This window comes from Podarcis muralis, chromosome 8, assembly GCF_964188315.1.
Source record: "Podarcis muralis chromosome 8, rPodMur119.hap1.1, whole genome shotgun sequence".
NCBI classification, from domain to species: domain Eukaryota; kingdom Metazoa; phylum Chordata; class Lepidosauria; order Squamata; family Lacertidae; genus Podarcis; species Podarcis muralis.
The window spans coordinates 39,519,395-39,535,907 of NC_135662.1; the positions used below are offsets into that span (position 1 = coordinate 39,519,395).

General features: G+C 39.3%; 1 protein-coding gene across 9 annotated transcripts in view; it reads left to right on the top strand.

Moving 5' to 3' along the window:
* Window positions 1–16,513, top strand: part of ST18 (ST18 C2H2C-type zinc finger transcription factor) — a 183,126-nt gene that overhangs the window by 86,566 nt on the left and 80,047 nt on the right. For 5 of the 9 annotated variants that reach the window (XR_003707595.2, XM_028736983.2, XM_028736977.2 and 2 more), the window contains one exon: window positions 12,546–12,652. The exons of the other annotated variants lie outside the window; for them this stretch is intronic. Coding sequence is in view for 2 of the 5 variants with exons in the window: in XM_028736983.2 (XP_028592816.2) it covers window positions 12,546–12,652 (107 nt within the window). In the remaining 3 variants the exon portion in view is untranslated. The remainder of the gene's footprint in view (window positions 1–12,545; window positions 12,653–16,513) is intronic. 9 annotated transcript variants of the gene reach the window in all.

Genomic DNA, 16,513 nt, shown 5'->3' on the forward strand with positions numbered 1-16,513 from the left:
TCCTACAAATAAAGTTCCCAGAGATATCCCCTCCCTTTGTGGTGGAAGTGTTACAGCTCATAGTGGCATTGCAGCAGAGCCCTAGGACTCATCAACACAGCTGCAAATAAAACGTTTTAAATGTGTTGTAAAGTGCAATATAAAATGTGACACTAGGTGGTGACAAAACAAAAAAAATTCCTTCCAGTAGCACCTTAAAGACCAACTAAGTTAGTTCTTGGTATGAGCTTTCGTGTGCATGCACACTTCTTCAGATACACTGATCACACTGTGTATCTGAAGAAGTGTGCATGCACACGAAAGCTCATACCAAGAACTAACTTAGTTGGTCTTTAAGGTGCTACTGGAAGGAATTTTTTTTGTTTTGACTATGGCAGACCAACACGGCTACCCATCTGTAGGTGGTGACAGTGAGCTATGCAAAGTTCAATGTATTTTTCAAAACGTTTTTTTAAAAAAGCATTTTCCCAGCATTTTTTATATGTGTGTAGATTCCACCATAGTTACTGCTATGAACAAGCCTGTGGTAGGGCAAGTCCCTACCACTTTCTCGTGGCTGTAGCTGAGCAGGTTCCTATATTAAAGGGAAAATCTTCCTCCCATCCTTATTTAGGGTTTCTGCTGCAGTGTTGCCACTATTGAATAAGTTAGAAGTAGAGCCTGGTTGGTTGCCCTTTTCACTCTGTGGTAATGAACTGCTGTGCAAGGGCTTCCTTCACATCATCTTCTTCCTACAGTGCAGAGAGCCAAGACTGATCAGCACCATTCCTCACACACTCAGTTCACTGTAGCTGGATATGACAAGGGCCTTCTCATTTCACTTGCCCTGACACAGGCCATCAAAGTGAAGGGTGCTTGGATGACAAAAGTATATAAAGGCACACTTTTATAGATATAGTAAACGTAGAATTCCTTTCAGGCCAATTAGTTCCTGGTGGGGAATGGTGAGCATGACATTGACTCTGGAGTGTTTCTGTTGATTCCACTTCCTCATTCTGTTTTTTTTGAGCGCTACTTCATCACTGTTTATTATTGCAGCTCACCAAGCATAGATATTCACAGCTTTTCTTTATTTAAATAATGTTTGCCCCAGGAAAACTTGGTGGGTTGTGCCACATAGCTATCATACTGGTCATTCCCAAGCATCTTCTAAAGCCTCTGAGTTATTTCATGATAGTGGTCACATTAACACCATACAATTAAAGTGCCATGATGCCACAAAGCATTCTGGGTAGTTGTAGTTTGCTATGGCTGATGATGATTGTTAGAAGGTTCCTATTCCATTCACAGAACTATAATTGCCAGAGTTCCCTGTGAAAAAGGATTGATTGGTTAAACTTCGCTAGAAATTGTAGCTCGGGGTTGGGGATATCCTACCAACTGTCAGCTCCCAGAATTCTTTGGGGAAGCCATGACCCTTACGGTCCCTTCCAACTCTATAATTCTATGACTTTTTAGAGTGGTATCTTAGTGCTTTAAATGTATGTTGTGAATGTAGCCTAATGTTGTAACCCTCACTATGTCTACTCAGAAGTAATTCCCACTGCGTTCAATGGGCCTTGCTCTTGGATTGCAATCTAAGCCCAGTACCTTTTTGAAATAAGTATGCATTTTTCTCTTGTCTAAATTAAAAACCCAAATTTGCAAAGAAAACTATTTAGTAAGTGTTAGCACATTTTTACCCTGAAGAACACTTGGATAAAAAATGTGTGGTTCTGAAAGAAATTGTTCTGAAATCACAGGGCTGTTTGTGTACATTTGTATTCAAAATATTGCATATTATTCTAACCCAGGTCTTGAAGTTAAGCAATTACTTCAGCAACACACAGTTGTCATAGTTACCCTAGGAGAACAGAGAATAAGGACTCAGCTATACAGCTGCAAATAAAACATTTGAAATGTGTTGTGAAGTGCAGTATACAAATGTGACACTAGATGATGACAGTGAGCTATGTAAAATTCAATGTATTTTTCAAGACATTTTTTAAAAAAGCATTTCCACAGTCTTTTTAATATGTGTGCAGATTCCACCTAACTTAGGAAATTAGGAAAAGAGGCGAACAAGCATCAGAAGGTTATTATTTGGGTTTTCATACTAATAGACTCTGGAATGAAAACAGAAGTATTGATAGTTTAGCATTTCTCCAAATACCGAATTGTGTTTCAGCTATTCATCACCACCCATTTCAAGCAAGGGCGGGAAACTCTTTGCGGTTGTAAAATTTCCTACTTTTACCATAATTGATTATAAAGTTCTGAAGTATCTGTTTAAAAACCCCAGCATCCTAAAGAGGGGAAATACCCAAAACCAGTGGTGGCTGGTGCCCATTGGGACTGGTAGGGCATAAAGCAGAGAGACTGAAGGTAGGTGGAGTCAGAGTCAATGAGAGGTGGAGCCAGCTAATCCTTGTTTTGCCCCATCCTCCTCCCTGATGAGTTCTACAAGGGCAGCATGGACACCAAGGAGGAAGAGGAGGAGGAGGAGGAAGGTGACAATCAATGCCGTCCCTTTGATTGGTTATAAGTAAGGAGGTAGGCAAACAAGGGCTGCCCAAGGGCAGACTGAGCAAAGTGGGGCAGTGCCCCATTTGTCCTAATGGACCAACCTACACTGAACTAAAGCTCTCCAAGGTCCACCTTTATTGTTCATTAATGTATACTACCTCTTTAAAGGCCCAATAGGAGGGAAATGGAATTTATTTTAGTGATGTATTCCAGCTTCAGGATAATCTGCGTGTGTGGTTTAGCACTGAGTTACGCTCTCCACAAAGTGCTAATGGAGGTCAATGTAGCTTCCTTTTACTGTTTATAACCAAAAGAGTTTTTGCATAGTTGACTGCTGAGGACCAAAATGATGTACTTCCGTGTATTTCACCTTCAGCTTGAAAGCTGCAGTGATTAACAGGACTTTTATAAAGTTTCTGTGTAGTTACAAGGACAGCTTCAATCTTCTGTCATTTTTTTGCATTACCTATGATTATGCTTTTACCACCAAAATGCATTTATTTTAAAGGTAACAATACAGACTCGGAGAAGAGCTTATGTTTCATCTATATTTATCAGCACTCACTGTACATTTGTGTCTTCATTACCAGGAAATATTAAGGGACATTGTGCCATCTATTCCTGTTTACAGTTTATTATGCAGAGATAGGAAACACTTAGCATGTAAAATGAATGTAGAAATTATTCCTGGATAGAAACACGGACATTTCCCACTCGTTGGCTCTTTCTCCTCCATCACCGGATCAGAGTGTAATTGTCAGTAATCAGGCCTGCTTGCTGCTGATAAAACCACTCTGAATGCTAGCAGCCTTCTTTGTGTGATGACTCAATTATTCCAGAAGTGCCTCATCAAATCTGCCCCATCAGCTGGGCTAATAAATAAGGAGAAGAAACTGGCCCCCCAAAGCAAATTATAAATCCATTTGCATTAACCATTTCGCTGGTCCATGATCTAGGCAGAAATAAGCATGGCAGATTGTGTTAAGCTTATTTGAATATGTTTATAATGTTTACAGCAGGCACCCCCTCCTTTTTTTTCTTTTTTCTTTTTTTGACACAAGGTGTTGGAACTATCAGCCATGAATAGCATCTAAATGCAGTTATGTTAATTAATGTGAGGCCTCAGGCATCTTTGTGAGATAGTTTGTTGCTTGAATCAGGTGAAAGTTAAACCTTTCTGCAAGGCAAAATATGATCTTGCAAAAGGCAGTAGAAAATGCTGCACTGTATTTAAAATAAAATAAAAAGAACGCATAGGTGGTTGCTTTTTACAGGTGTTGTGAGGACAAGCACAGAGGTGAAAAGGTTTTCTCATTGAGGCAAAGGGAATCTGTTCTCATTGTGTCGCAGCAGTAACTAAAACAAAGTTAAGCCAGGTGTCAGGAAACACAGGGAGCAATTGTACTCTGAATTCAGTGTGACAGTCACCATTTAAAAGTAATGGTTAAAGAGTTCACTGCCTTTGGGATCCACAGGCAGAAATCTTGGCAGTTGGCCCCAGATCATGATGGGAACCAGGGCTGACTCAAGACATTACACTAGATCATGGGTAGGCAAACTAAGGCCCGGGGGCCGGATCTGGCCCAATCACCTTCTAAATCCGGCCCACAGACTGTCCAGGAATCAGCGTGTTTTTACATGAGTAGAATGTGTCCTTTTATTTAAAATGCATCTCTGGGCTATTTGTGGGGCATAGGAATTCTTTCGTTATTATTTTTTCAAAATATAGTCTGGCTCCCCCACAAGGTCTGAGGGATAGTGGACTGGCCCCCTGCTGAAAAAGTTTGCTGACCCCTGCACTAGATGATGAAAGAAGAAGATAGTACTGCCCCTCCTGCCATTTCACATACAGCAAACTGACTCTACATGTGAAGTTTACTTTGTGACTAGCAAAAGGCAAGCATCCTCCGCTGCATCTGAGGCCAACTGGCTAGTTTTAGGGTGATGGAGAAAAGGTGGCATGGTATACATAGGTCTGATCCTGAAACAGAGGGGAGTGGTCATGGGAAGCTGCCACTGTTGTCCCTTCAATATGTGCCTGGCGTTATTGCCTCCCTCTGATGGCTGGCCTGGCACACAAGGTCTCCCATGGTTTGTGCTAGACCTAAATCTCCTATTTTATGAGGACCCCTACATAGCAACGATAGGCTACTGCCCACTTGACATAGGCTTTAGTAAGATGCAAGGAAGCCTAGTGTGGTCAAGTGACCTCTCCAAACCACACCAGGCATCCTTCCACCTTTCTGAGACCTCTGCACATGGGAGAAATGGGTTGTAGAATCCAACTCAAATGCTGCAAAATCCACTCCAAAATGCTGGGCAAGATGGAATGGATTCAGTTCATTCTATGCACCACTGAAACTTTTTGGAAGTTCATAAATATTTGTATGTTAGGTTTGGGACTTTAAAATGCTTGCCAATAGAAAGTGAAATCATATGCTTATTATATATGTGTGTGTGTGTGTGTGTGTATCTCCAGGAGATTCACTGTACTACTAACAGATTCAGGAGAATAAGTATAATATGTCCATTGTGTCTTTCTTACCATATACACATTTCCAGTTAAGCTACATTTTTCTGAGTATTTACACTTTTGTAGTTTTTTACGTTTTATCTTATGCAAAGTCATAAAGTTTGAAATAAAATGTAAAGTTAGCACAATTAATGGTTCAGAAAACTGTGTCTGATTGGAACCAATCACAACAGCACCCTACGGGGCACAAACTCAGTTTTTGAGATGGCATGGAAGCAACTGTCACATATAGGAAGGAACATGCATTGTGGGAATAAGCTCACATAACTCAAAAAATGGTTCAGTGTTGGTTAATGGTTTCACATTATACATGGGTGTTCCAGAAAGCGGAAGAGAAATACCTCATATAAAATGGTTTTATTTTCCCCAAACAGAATTATTCCTTTATTTGCCCTTCATCCTAAGGCCACAGGGCAGGTTACAACATTAAAGTACATGAAATTTTTGCAGTGCCATGTCTATCATGATGCTGGAAAAAGGGTGAAACTTCCTTTTCAGAGCCATTACTTGGGGAGCAAATTGCTAATTTTAAGCTACAACTTTGCAGGTAGCAATAGTAGAAGAAATGCAGAGAACAACTCAAGCCATAGCTGATCCACAAGAACCTCCTAATGCATGGCTTCTTTGATGGGTGCATAGAGAACTTTCAGCACATGACAGAGTTGCATTGCTCACCTAACTCACACCTTTATTTAGATCATTGCTGAACCCTAATGAAATGTGCCGCTTTTTATTAAGGATTTTTATTGATATATAGGCAACCCCTCCAAAACAAGCAAACAAACCAACAAATGCAGAATTTAAAGCATACATGCCATATGGCATGCCCCACCCCATATCCTGTAAGTGATACAGGTTAACTAATATTAACATCTTTCAACTTCCCTCAACACTATTGCCATCTAAACCCCTAAATGTGTGGACTTTTTGAATGCAACTTACTGTGCATTTGGTTAACATGTAGTCATAGGGCAAATCATACTAGCAGCTATGTTGACACACACTGAAAATTTGCAGTACACATTGGCCCCACAGACTTTATTAGCACAATATCGGAAAGAAGAAGGCATCCCATCTAAAGAGGATTGGCAAGTAAAACTAATGGAATACGCTGAAATGGCAAAATTGATGGTGAAATTAAGAGGAAGAGATGATAATGAATTTAAGGAAGAATAGTAGATGTTTATTGCATATATACAGAAGCAATGTAAACAGGTTAATACATTAGCAGGGTTTTACGATTACTTGTAATTTTATTATGAATTTATAATAGGTGATTTAAATACATGCAGTATCTTGATAAAGAAAGAACCAATGAAGGGATTAGAAGGACATCAATTTGTTGGGGTTTTTTGTGTGTGTTTTTTTTTGCATTGTTGTTGTTTTTTATTTTTGTTATTTTTGGAAAATCAATAAAATGTTATTAAGAAAGACAAAACGAAATTTGCAGTACATACTAGCAGAGCCCAGCTCTGGATTCTGCTAGTTTGCATCATCAACTCATATGGGGGGATCATGTGAATTGGCCCTATTCTGTGAACCACCCTGAGACCTCTGGGTATAAGGCAGTATATAAATTAAATAAATAATAATGATGTGTCTTCTGCTGGTGTTGAGGATAGGGAAAGGATTGAATTGTGAAGGATCTTTGGTATTATTTCAGACAGGGACCCTTCCCTTGTTATGTTTGAAAGCAATCAGCACACTCATGGCACTTGCTCGCATTCCCAAACTGAAAGCTGAATTTATGATAGATACAAAACTTTTGGAGAGGTGATGTGCATAGGGCCAGCTTCTCAAGTATCACACCTCCCCCCCCCCCCGCCCTTAAGATAGATGTGTTCACTACAATCCTGGCTTTACATCAGGGTGTAAGGATGAAGGATGAATTCGCTTCCTTCTGCACAACCTCCTGCAATGGTCCAGAAGCAAAAGTATACAGAGAAACAAATGTTAGTGTTACCTTTGCACAATAGGCTTGATTCCAGACATCATCAAATATCCTATGTATCAAGGCAAGCAAGAATGACCAGACACATTTTAACCTGGCAAATACACTTGAGGAGGGTGCAAAGTAGGCCTGTTGGGTTTGAGCAGCTTAAATTAGAGACTTGCAACAAGGTAGCAGGACAGGGGAAAATATAATGCAAAAGGGTAGTCAGTTGCCACAGCTCTCTGGAATATATTATCCAAATGGGAAGCTATGGTCGCTGAAAAAGAGCTTGGCTTGGGATACCTCTCCCATACCTATTTATTCACTTGGGATAAGGCAAATTTAAGCTGGCTGGTTTGGGAGTGCCTGATTTCAGAGCAGTTAAAGGAGTGAGCCCTCTCAGCATGCCAAACAATCTAACTGCCATAGGCAGTTCATAGAAGCTTTGGACTCTGAGGCCTATACCAGGTATGAAGAGCATTTTGTCTTTTGAGGACCACCTTCCCTCCAGGATAATGCACCCTGGCTGTGGGTAGGGTTGAAGCCAGTAGTGGATAAAAGTGTGGGGGTTAGCCACTTTTCTCTCTTTTCTGTGAACCTCTTTTGTCTCCCACACCTTCCTTTACACACAACAGGCTGCAGGAGGTGGGACAGATGTATATTTGTTTTCCTGAGGTTTAAAGTGATAGCTTGCAGAGAACTTTTGAAACGGCCAGTGTTCATGGGTTGCCAACCCCTGGCCTATACTCTCAGGCCTATAACAGGTCCATAGGCCTAATCACCTAACCTAAGGATGAAAGTGGATGGGGAAGAAGCACTGTTCTCCTTGCAAGAAACTATTTTGCTGTGGCATTCCTGCTGCCACCAGTGCTTCCCTCCCTATTTAAAAACAAAGGTGCCGGTGGACACCACAAAGTTGTTACAGTAAGTGTCACGCTTTACCCCCAGAAAAAAGCACTGCATATGTTCATTAGAACATGTCATAGTGAGAGCCTCAAGCATGCAGCTGTATCAAACAATACAACAATATTTGTAAAACAATCTTCACAATCATGAAATATGGCAAGGGAGCATCCAAAAACATATTCATTTATTCCAGCTCAGATGTTCACATGCTCAATAGGAGACTGGCCAGTTTGCTTGTTTCACTGTACCATAAGCATGACCATGCATAAGCTGCAAGCTGGGTGGGACGGAACTGCTGTGCTAGCTTCCTGGTAGGTGGGTCTCTGTTGCTTACTGGGAAGGAAGGGGTGATTTGGTGCAAGCACACTAGCAGGAGTGCTGGCTTGTCTCCATCTGCTGCTTCTGTGACCATGAATATAAAACTCACAATAATCTTCCCAGGTCTATTTAATGATGAAAAGAGTGGAGGGCCAATCTGTCTGAAGACTGATTGAAGGTGCTGTGACATTGACTCATTGGTTAATGGAGAAAAGCCCAGTGCTGTATGAAGGCCTTAATGTGTTTGGGGGGAAGGTCCACGGTGCAATAGCAGAGCACCCTATTAGTGCCTGGAAACTTCAGGGAGGGCTGGGGAAAACATCTGCCTGTAATCCTAGAGAACCACTGCTTGACATTATTCAGACAATATTAAACTAAGGTGGACAAGGTATCTGACTTGGTACAACATGTCTTCCTACATTTCAAAACAATTGCCATCTTTTGAGGCTCACACACGCATAGCCTAAATATGTGAAGGATGTGAAAATAGCTAACAAATACATCAAATATCATTTCAAAAGCTAATCTTCCATCAAAGAGGTGGTTTTTCTTTTATCCGTAAGTCTTGCAGGCTGCACTGGTCCATCATCAAGAGCAAAATACTGGAGTCTCTTTGAAATGACTGAGGCCTTCAATCAAGATGAAACCCAGCTCATCATGTTGTCTAATGTCAAGGGGTTAGGAAATCCCTACAGCTTCGTGATACTTTCCAGAGCCGTTTTTGCAGCATCGCTGCCTCAGTCAGAAATCTATTGCACTTTGTAGTCAGTCTGCAAAGTTCCACCCGCCCCTGCCCTCTGTGCACTTTCCTAAGTGGATCTCAGCTGTGCTGTCTTAACTCTCGGTCCCTTAGGATGCAAGAGACAGCAGATGGGGTTAGGGCAGAGGACTGACGCTTCTGACAGTAAACGGCCGGTTGTTGAGTTGAAGCTGTGAGCGTCAGGAAGCGCCTTGCCCCCTGAGAGCCAACCACTGAAGAAAGTTGAAAATGAGCCTTTTGAGAAATGCTATTTAAAAGTAGTAAAATTTACAATTGTGCAGATGATGTGCTGCTGTGTGGTTATTCGGATGCTAATGAGTTTGACATTGGGGAACTCCAAGGGTTTACAGCTACTCCCTTATGTGATTTAGTGCTTTATTGGCAATCTTTGAGAAAATAAGTGGAAAATGTATCGCTAATAAATATATAACCTGATGGAGCATTAGAGAGGGAGAAAAGGCTGCTAAATTTAAAGATATAGAAAGGGCTTCATTCAGGGATCCTTTGTTTTAGGATAATGTGTTGCAAACAAAAGGACAGAGGCAGGTGCAAAGTGGCTCTTGTACAGAACAAGATTAGTAAATTAAAATCTTATCAGGGCACACAACCTATTTTTTTGAGTAGCATGTCTATTATAAGATTAACATCCTTTTAGTTAGTTGGATCATTTCCCTCCTCTTAGCTGTAATATTCACTCAGTGCTGTGTGTACTTGCTAAACTTTTCTTTGCTTGACATGTGAGGAATTAGAAGCCTAGGAGCAGTGAGAACCATGCCAAAATTGTGTCTTTGTGTGTGTGTGTGTGTGTGTGTGTGTGTGTGTGTGTGTCTATGTGTAATATCTCAGAAAAGTAGAATTTTTTATTTCAGTGGCTGAAATATAATTTATAAATATGATTGTATCAAACTTGTCAAACTACAAAAAAGTAAACTCATACCATGATAAATTTGTGCATAAATGTTAAAGTGCAGATCTTTACTGTGAACTGCACTGGCTACAACGGACTTACCCAAGTCCACTAATTTCAGTAGGTCTACACTGAGTACAATTTGTTGGAAACCACCCTAATTGTTAAGTTCTAGAGTATTATTTCCAGAATACTTCTGAAAATGTTGTAAGCTACCATGTCAGAAGGACAGATAATAGACTATATTTAATCTAGGAAATTGAAAAGAGGTGTTATTGTATTCTGTGGGGGACAGGCAGAATTGATCTGAAGCAGCCAGGACACAGGCATTTCCATTATTTCTGAAAACAAGACAAATTAATCACAGTCCATCAAGAACTTTTCTTGCACAGTTGAAATGGTCCTGTCATGTCCAGTTGAACTAATAATAATAATAATAATAATAATAATAATAATAATAATAATAATAGTTCCAGGACTAGTGATGGTACCCAAAGTTTGGCATTACTAAATAACTTTTTTTAAGCTGTCAATAATAAGAGAACAAATTGACACTAATGTGAACTTTCTCAAAGAACTAGATTCAGAGTAATTTCTGAGCACTCATCTTCTGCTGCTGTCTTCTTATTTAGAGAACAGCAAGCAAACTACTCAGTATCAAAAACTCTCAGGTTAGCATTGGTGCTGCAGGTAGATACGCAAATGCAAATTATTCAATTTGATTCCTTAAGTGTTAATGTAGCTTGTATATCTTGAGGGATTAACATTAGCACTTCTGGCTTCTTTAATTTACATGACAACTTTAATGTACCAAGTGAGCTGGTCATTTTATCTGGTGTAGTGCATTGTCAGAAAATAAGAACATAAGACAAGCCCTGCTGCATCATACTCAAAATCTACACAGTCCAGCATTCTGTTCTCACAGTGGCCAGCCAGATGCCTAAGGGAAGCCCACAAGGAGGACACGAGCACAAGAGCACTTGTGAATCCCAGCATCTGGTACTCAGAGGCATATTACCCATGATACTGGAGAGAACCATGACTAATAGTCATTGATAACCTTATCCACCATTAATTTATCTAACCCCCTTTTAAAGCCATCTAGCTGGTGGTCTTCCAGTAATGAATCATTATATAAAACTTATGTAAAAAATGGGGGACTGAAAGTTGCAAATAGTTAAACCAGACATTGATTTAATATGATAACCAAAACAGTCCCATGAATCAACTTAAAATGTAGTGACATAAATACTGACTTATGCTAACTTGACTAAAACCTGACCTCATTCCTTGGGGTGAGACATACTTGCTGGTCCTAGATCTCTAACCAAGAAATCTTTATTTTCCCCCTTAGATATGCTCCTTCAGCATATTATTCTCTTTTCTAGCGTAAGCATCATCTTCCTTCCTTTCTTCTATAGCTGACTTTGCCTAACACCATGTTGCTACTCTGTAAAATGCTGCATATATTGATGGTGGTTCATTTAATCATCATCATTATATCAGTGTGCCCTTTGTAACATGAGCATTTAATTTCTAGAAAAAGTCACGTTGGGTCTCAAGCCTACCTTGAGCTATGATTTGGACATTCTTACCTATTAGCTTTGACCAAACTGCGGGAGGTAGTGGAGGACAGAGGTGCCTGGCGTTCTCTGGTCCATGGGGTCACGAAGAGTCGGACACGACTAAACGACTAAACAACAACAACAACAACAACAACCTATTAGCTCTGATATGTGCAGACTCCTTGTCATTAATTCAGTGATGAAGGAAATGCACTCTGCGCCTGCTCAGGATATTTCTATTTATTCCTACATCATGCACTTCCTCCTTGTTTAAGCTCTAACACTGAGCCATTGCACAAATTATTAAGCCCTGCTTTGCAGCTGTCGTTGCCTATAAAGACTCATTGGTGCCCCCTGCCTTTCTCAAACAGGTTCTACTCTGCACAGCGATAGAACCGCTAAAGAACTGTTTAAGTTTTAATTCTATGGAGATGGAGCACTGGACAGTAACATTGGGCTACTGTATAAGTATCCCTTATCCAAGGTCGTTTCATCCAACCATTGCAATATACAGCAAAAAGAAAGAAAGACCAGTATTTGTTAAATGAGTCACAGAATGTCTTTCAAGTCTAACCCTCTAGCACAGGAGTGGACAACCCATTGCCCCCCAGACGTTGCTTTGCTACAGCTCCCATCATCCTTGGTCCCAGTAGCTGGGACTGATGGGAGTTGATTCCAGCAGCATCAGTTCCTCTTCTAGCCTCCCCTCTCCTCTGGCTCTCTTATGTAAAATTATGTACTCTTTTGTAAAATCTATGCATCTTATTTCCAAATAAATAATGTAGGTATCAGTTAAGTAGCATGGATTTCCTTCTTAGTTTTAAACAGAACGATTTAATTCTCTATAACTTAAATTTATAATGCTCACATCTACTATGTGTGCTCAAATGTTAGCATCAAATCCTCAAAATATAAAACTATTTCAAGAGGAGGATTGAATTTTGTGTAGGTGCACTTATAATTCTTTTCAAAGTAATGGAAGTTTACCCACTGAAAAGCACAGGGCAGACTCTTCACATGTACACTGATAGCAGGACAGGAGGGGAGTAGAAATTTAGCACACGTTCCTCCTGCTTGGTCTGTGATTTTGCTCATTCATTTTGCATTCTTTCTTACAGAGAATGAATTTTTGGATTATCTGTTAAGTCAAACAAGACATTTTGGTCCGAGAGACGGATTTGGTCATTTGGAATTTGCACATAATTTTGCTCCGAAGCAAGCAAAGGTGGGAGAATGCATTCAGTGTTTAGTTTTGAGTGGAAAGTATGTGATTTCATTTGTTGAGCTGCTGTTCCATTTGGAAATCTCATTATGACTTCCAAACTTTGGCTTCATTTAAAATCTTAACAAAATTTGATAGGACCATGTAGCATCTTCTCAATACAACAGGCCAATGCTTCTGATGCTTTCTCATTCTGAAATGAGCAAGCAGCAACAATATTTTCAGAGCTGCATGTACTCATCAGAATTGAAAATATATTTTCATATGTACCAATTTCATTATAAGAATTTAAAAATAATAATACAGCACAAAACATGCACCAAATGTTGCATGTTTGCAATGTCACACATGTTTTGCATGTGTTTAACATGTTTAATGTTTGCAGTGCACATCATGTGCTTGACTGCACGTAAACATAGTTTGTTATTTATATTTTAAATGGTTTTCTGTCATAGGCTATTCAAAAAACACATTTCATTGTAAAAGAAATCCTACAGATATTTATTTATTTATTTTTTTAAAAATTAAGATTCTGTTTCGGCTTGTGCTGTCCAATCTTTTATGTGGTATAATATTTTTTTTACATATTTGTTCTGAAAATATAAAGCTGGCACCTGCCCCCTCATTTCATAAAGCTGCGACTTTACCCTCTGATGCCTTGGTAAAGCAGACTAATAGAAATCCTTGGCACACATTAGTTACCTAAGGGAATAATAGAACTATTTGCTGTAATCGTTTGGCAAAAGGACATAAACATATGGCTTTGGTTTATATTCAGCACTGCCAGTTGTGCAAAGTTGCATGGATGAGGAACACAACAGCAGTGACAACTCTGAAATCAGAAGTGAGAATCAAAATAAATCATCCTCATTACAGAACCATCCAAGCTTGTCTCTGGTCTAACGTTTATTCCGCCGTTATGCATTTTCAAATATTAGACCCCCTTTGAAAAATACTCCTTCAAAAATATACATAGCATTTGGCCATCAGTAATCATGGTGTCCTAGAATGGATTACACGGTATGTAGTCTCAAATTGAATCTGTTTTCAGATTTAGATTTAGTGTTTGGACTTATTTATTTTAGTTTGGGAGGATAGTACCACAGCTGAAGCAGTCAAATTTGCACCATTCATTTTTCGTTTTGGGGAAGCACCAGCAATAATGTTGAAATGGAAAATACTGTGTTTGAAAAAGAAGTTATCAAAATCCAAAAAGCTACACATCGCTGAAAAGATCCTTCAATCCCATTTTTCCATTTTATACCTGCTGAAGGGGGGGGGGGATGAAACATGACTAAAGAATTCATGACGGAGGGGTGGGGAGAGAAGAATACTTAAGATTGTTTCTTGGCAAGTGCTAAACAATAGACCTTTTTTGAAGCAATAGTCTGCATTGCTCAACAACTTCCTTTGCACTGTAGATAACAATGTATGATTTCTACTAAGAGAGTGGGATGTGTGTTTGAAGTATAATATTTCTCCTACTTTAAATGGATTAAAAGAATTCATATACAATTTTGTTGATTTGGCTTTAGTCTCCTATCCAAGCAATAATATTCATCCTATTTTAAATAGATTTAAAGATTCCATATGCAATTTTGTTGATTTGGCTTCAGTCTTCCCTCTAGGCAACAATTTCCTTTTGATCTACATTGTATAAATTGCAAGTGAATTGCCATCTTGCTTGTAACCAAGATATACATATACAAGTGACCATTGTTATTCATAATAACCCAGTAAATTTTATGCCGATTTACAACCTGATCCCTGGCAGCAGAACTTTTCTCCATTTCCAGCACCACATGATCTTGCCCTGGACACATAATAAACATTTAGGACTTAGCTTTTGGACTACCCTCTTTTCAACCTAACGAGTTGTGCTTGGTAGCTACTACCCAGCTCTACGACTTTCTTTCAAAGTCCAAAAAGGTTTTGATCACTCACAGGCTGTAGTATCAAGTGGTGACTTGCAAGCATGGGGTCATTTATTGATTTGCTTCAGCATTTTGAATTCATTGTAATGTTTATATTTCACATATTAGTGATTTGCAGCGCTCCTGAACAGTTTTTATCTGAATACCCCAATCAATTTACAAATACTAATAAATCATCCTTTCAGCGGTACCAGTTGAAACTTAGTCTCTTTTTTTTAATTTTTTCTCTTCATCTCTTTTTTGCTGAGGTGAATGAGCCATCACATTAACCACCACAGATAAAATGTTTGTGTCACCACATGTTAGCTCAAACCCAAACCTTTTCAATGGGGGCATTGGACTGATGGCCAAACTAGATGACACACTAAATATGTAATCATACTTGAATATCATTTTTAATATCTAAAAAAGTGATGGCTCCAGTCCGGATCATGGTCATGGTACAACATAAGAACCAACTTTTTCTCCCATAGCATTTCTCCCTTCAGCTGCTATTTGCCAAGGAAGGGGAAATGATATGAATACAAATGGTGCTTCAATTGAGCTGATTTTCAGTGGGAAAGGGTATGGGAAAGGGTTAATCATCCTGATTTGGATCCTGATCTGGTTTAACACATCCCCTTGATATTTTTTGTGATATTTTTTTTAAAAAAGGGAGTAAGGTGCACAAATACAGTCACACATTTAAACTGCAATATTATAAAAACACACATCCGATACTAAGCTCCAATGACACAAATGAAATTTACTTCTGTGTAAGACATTATTAGGATTGCATTTTAATATTTTATGTAGTTGGCCTATGAGTTATTGAGTGTTGGCTCATACAACTAGCATCTTCTGGGTGATGGTTTCTGAGGCTGCAAATGGGTACCTGTAGACTCAGGAGTGGGCTGGGATGACATAAGGAACTGAAGACATGAACTATGATCTCCATGTATCTGGCTCCAACACCTTGTGAGGTAGTAGCAACTCTTTTCTTAAGACTGCCATGGTCATATAAAACATGGGAGCTGCTCCCAGAGGCATTATGTGAGAAGCACATGCTGAAGGAACTTTGTCCCAAGTGTTGAGTAATCTAGAAGTAAGTCATCAATAGATCTTCATATGTATGCAGACCATTTCTGGATATATTCTGAAAGTGATAGAAGGCCACTTTACTCAGGAAAGCACTTCACTGCTGAGGAAAAGCAGAGGACTTTTTTAGTAGCTAGCTTTATACATATAAAATAAATTAACATGTAGTGTGGAGGCTCTTAGTTATACAAGGGCCATACTGCATGTTAAGTAGGAGTTGTGCATTTGGAGCTTCTGATGAAAGTTTAGCTTGCAAGTTTCCCCTTCCGTAGCTTCTCGAAAAATCTAGACTGGTGTTGTAGTTTTGGCTAAGGGTTGGACTCCTATGCCTATGTTATGATCTTCAATCCAAACTAGGTCAGATTATGGCTGTCTTTATTTTATTTTTAAAATTACACTGGGATCACGCACCAAGAGCTCCAACACAGCACAAACATTTGTGTTTTGCAATGCAATTATTTACATGTCTACTTAGAAGTTCCATTGACTTTAGTTGGACATACTACAGAACTGCAGCCTTGATTATGTAGGCTAAAATTAAGACAAGCAAACAGGTCATATTAGGTTCAAGCTATTAGAACTACTGTATAAAGTTCACTGGTACCAAAATTGTGCCTATCCAGTGATAATCGGCTTAAACTGCTGTCGGCAAGGCAGATCCATTTGTATTTCTTTCTCTCTCTCTCTCTCTCTCTCTCTGTCTGATATTGTCCATTAAGAAAAGATGGACATTTTTAAATAGATTTTTATGGGAGAGCCACAATGCACACTTTTTTTGGGGGGGGGGGGGACCTTAACTGTACATAATCTTTTTGCATTTCACTCCAAAATGATATGAAGGCTCTTCCCAGAA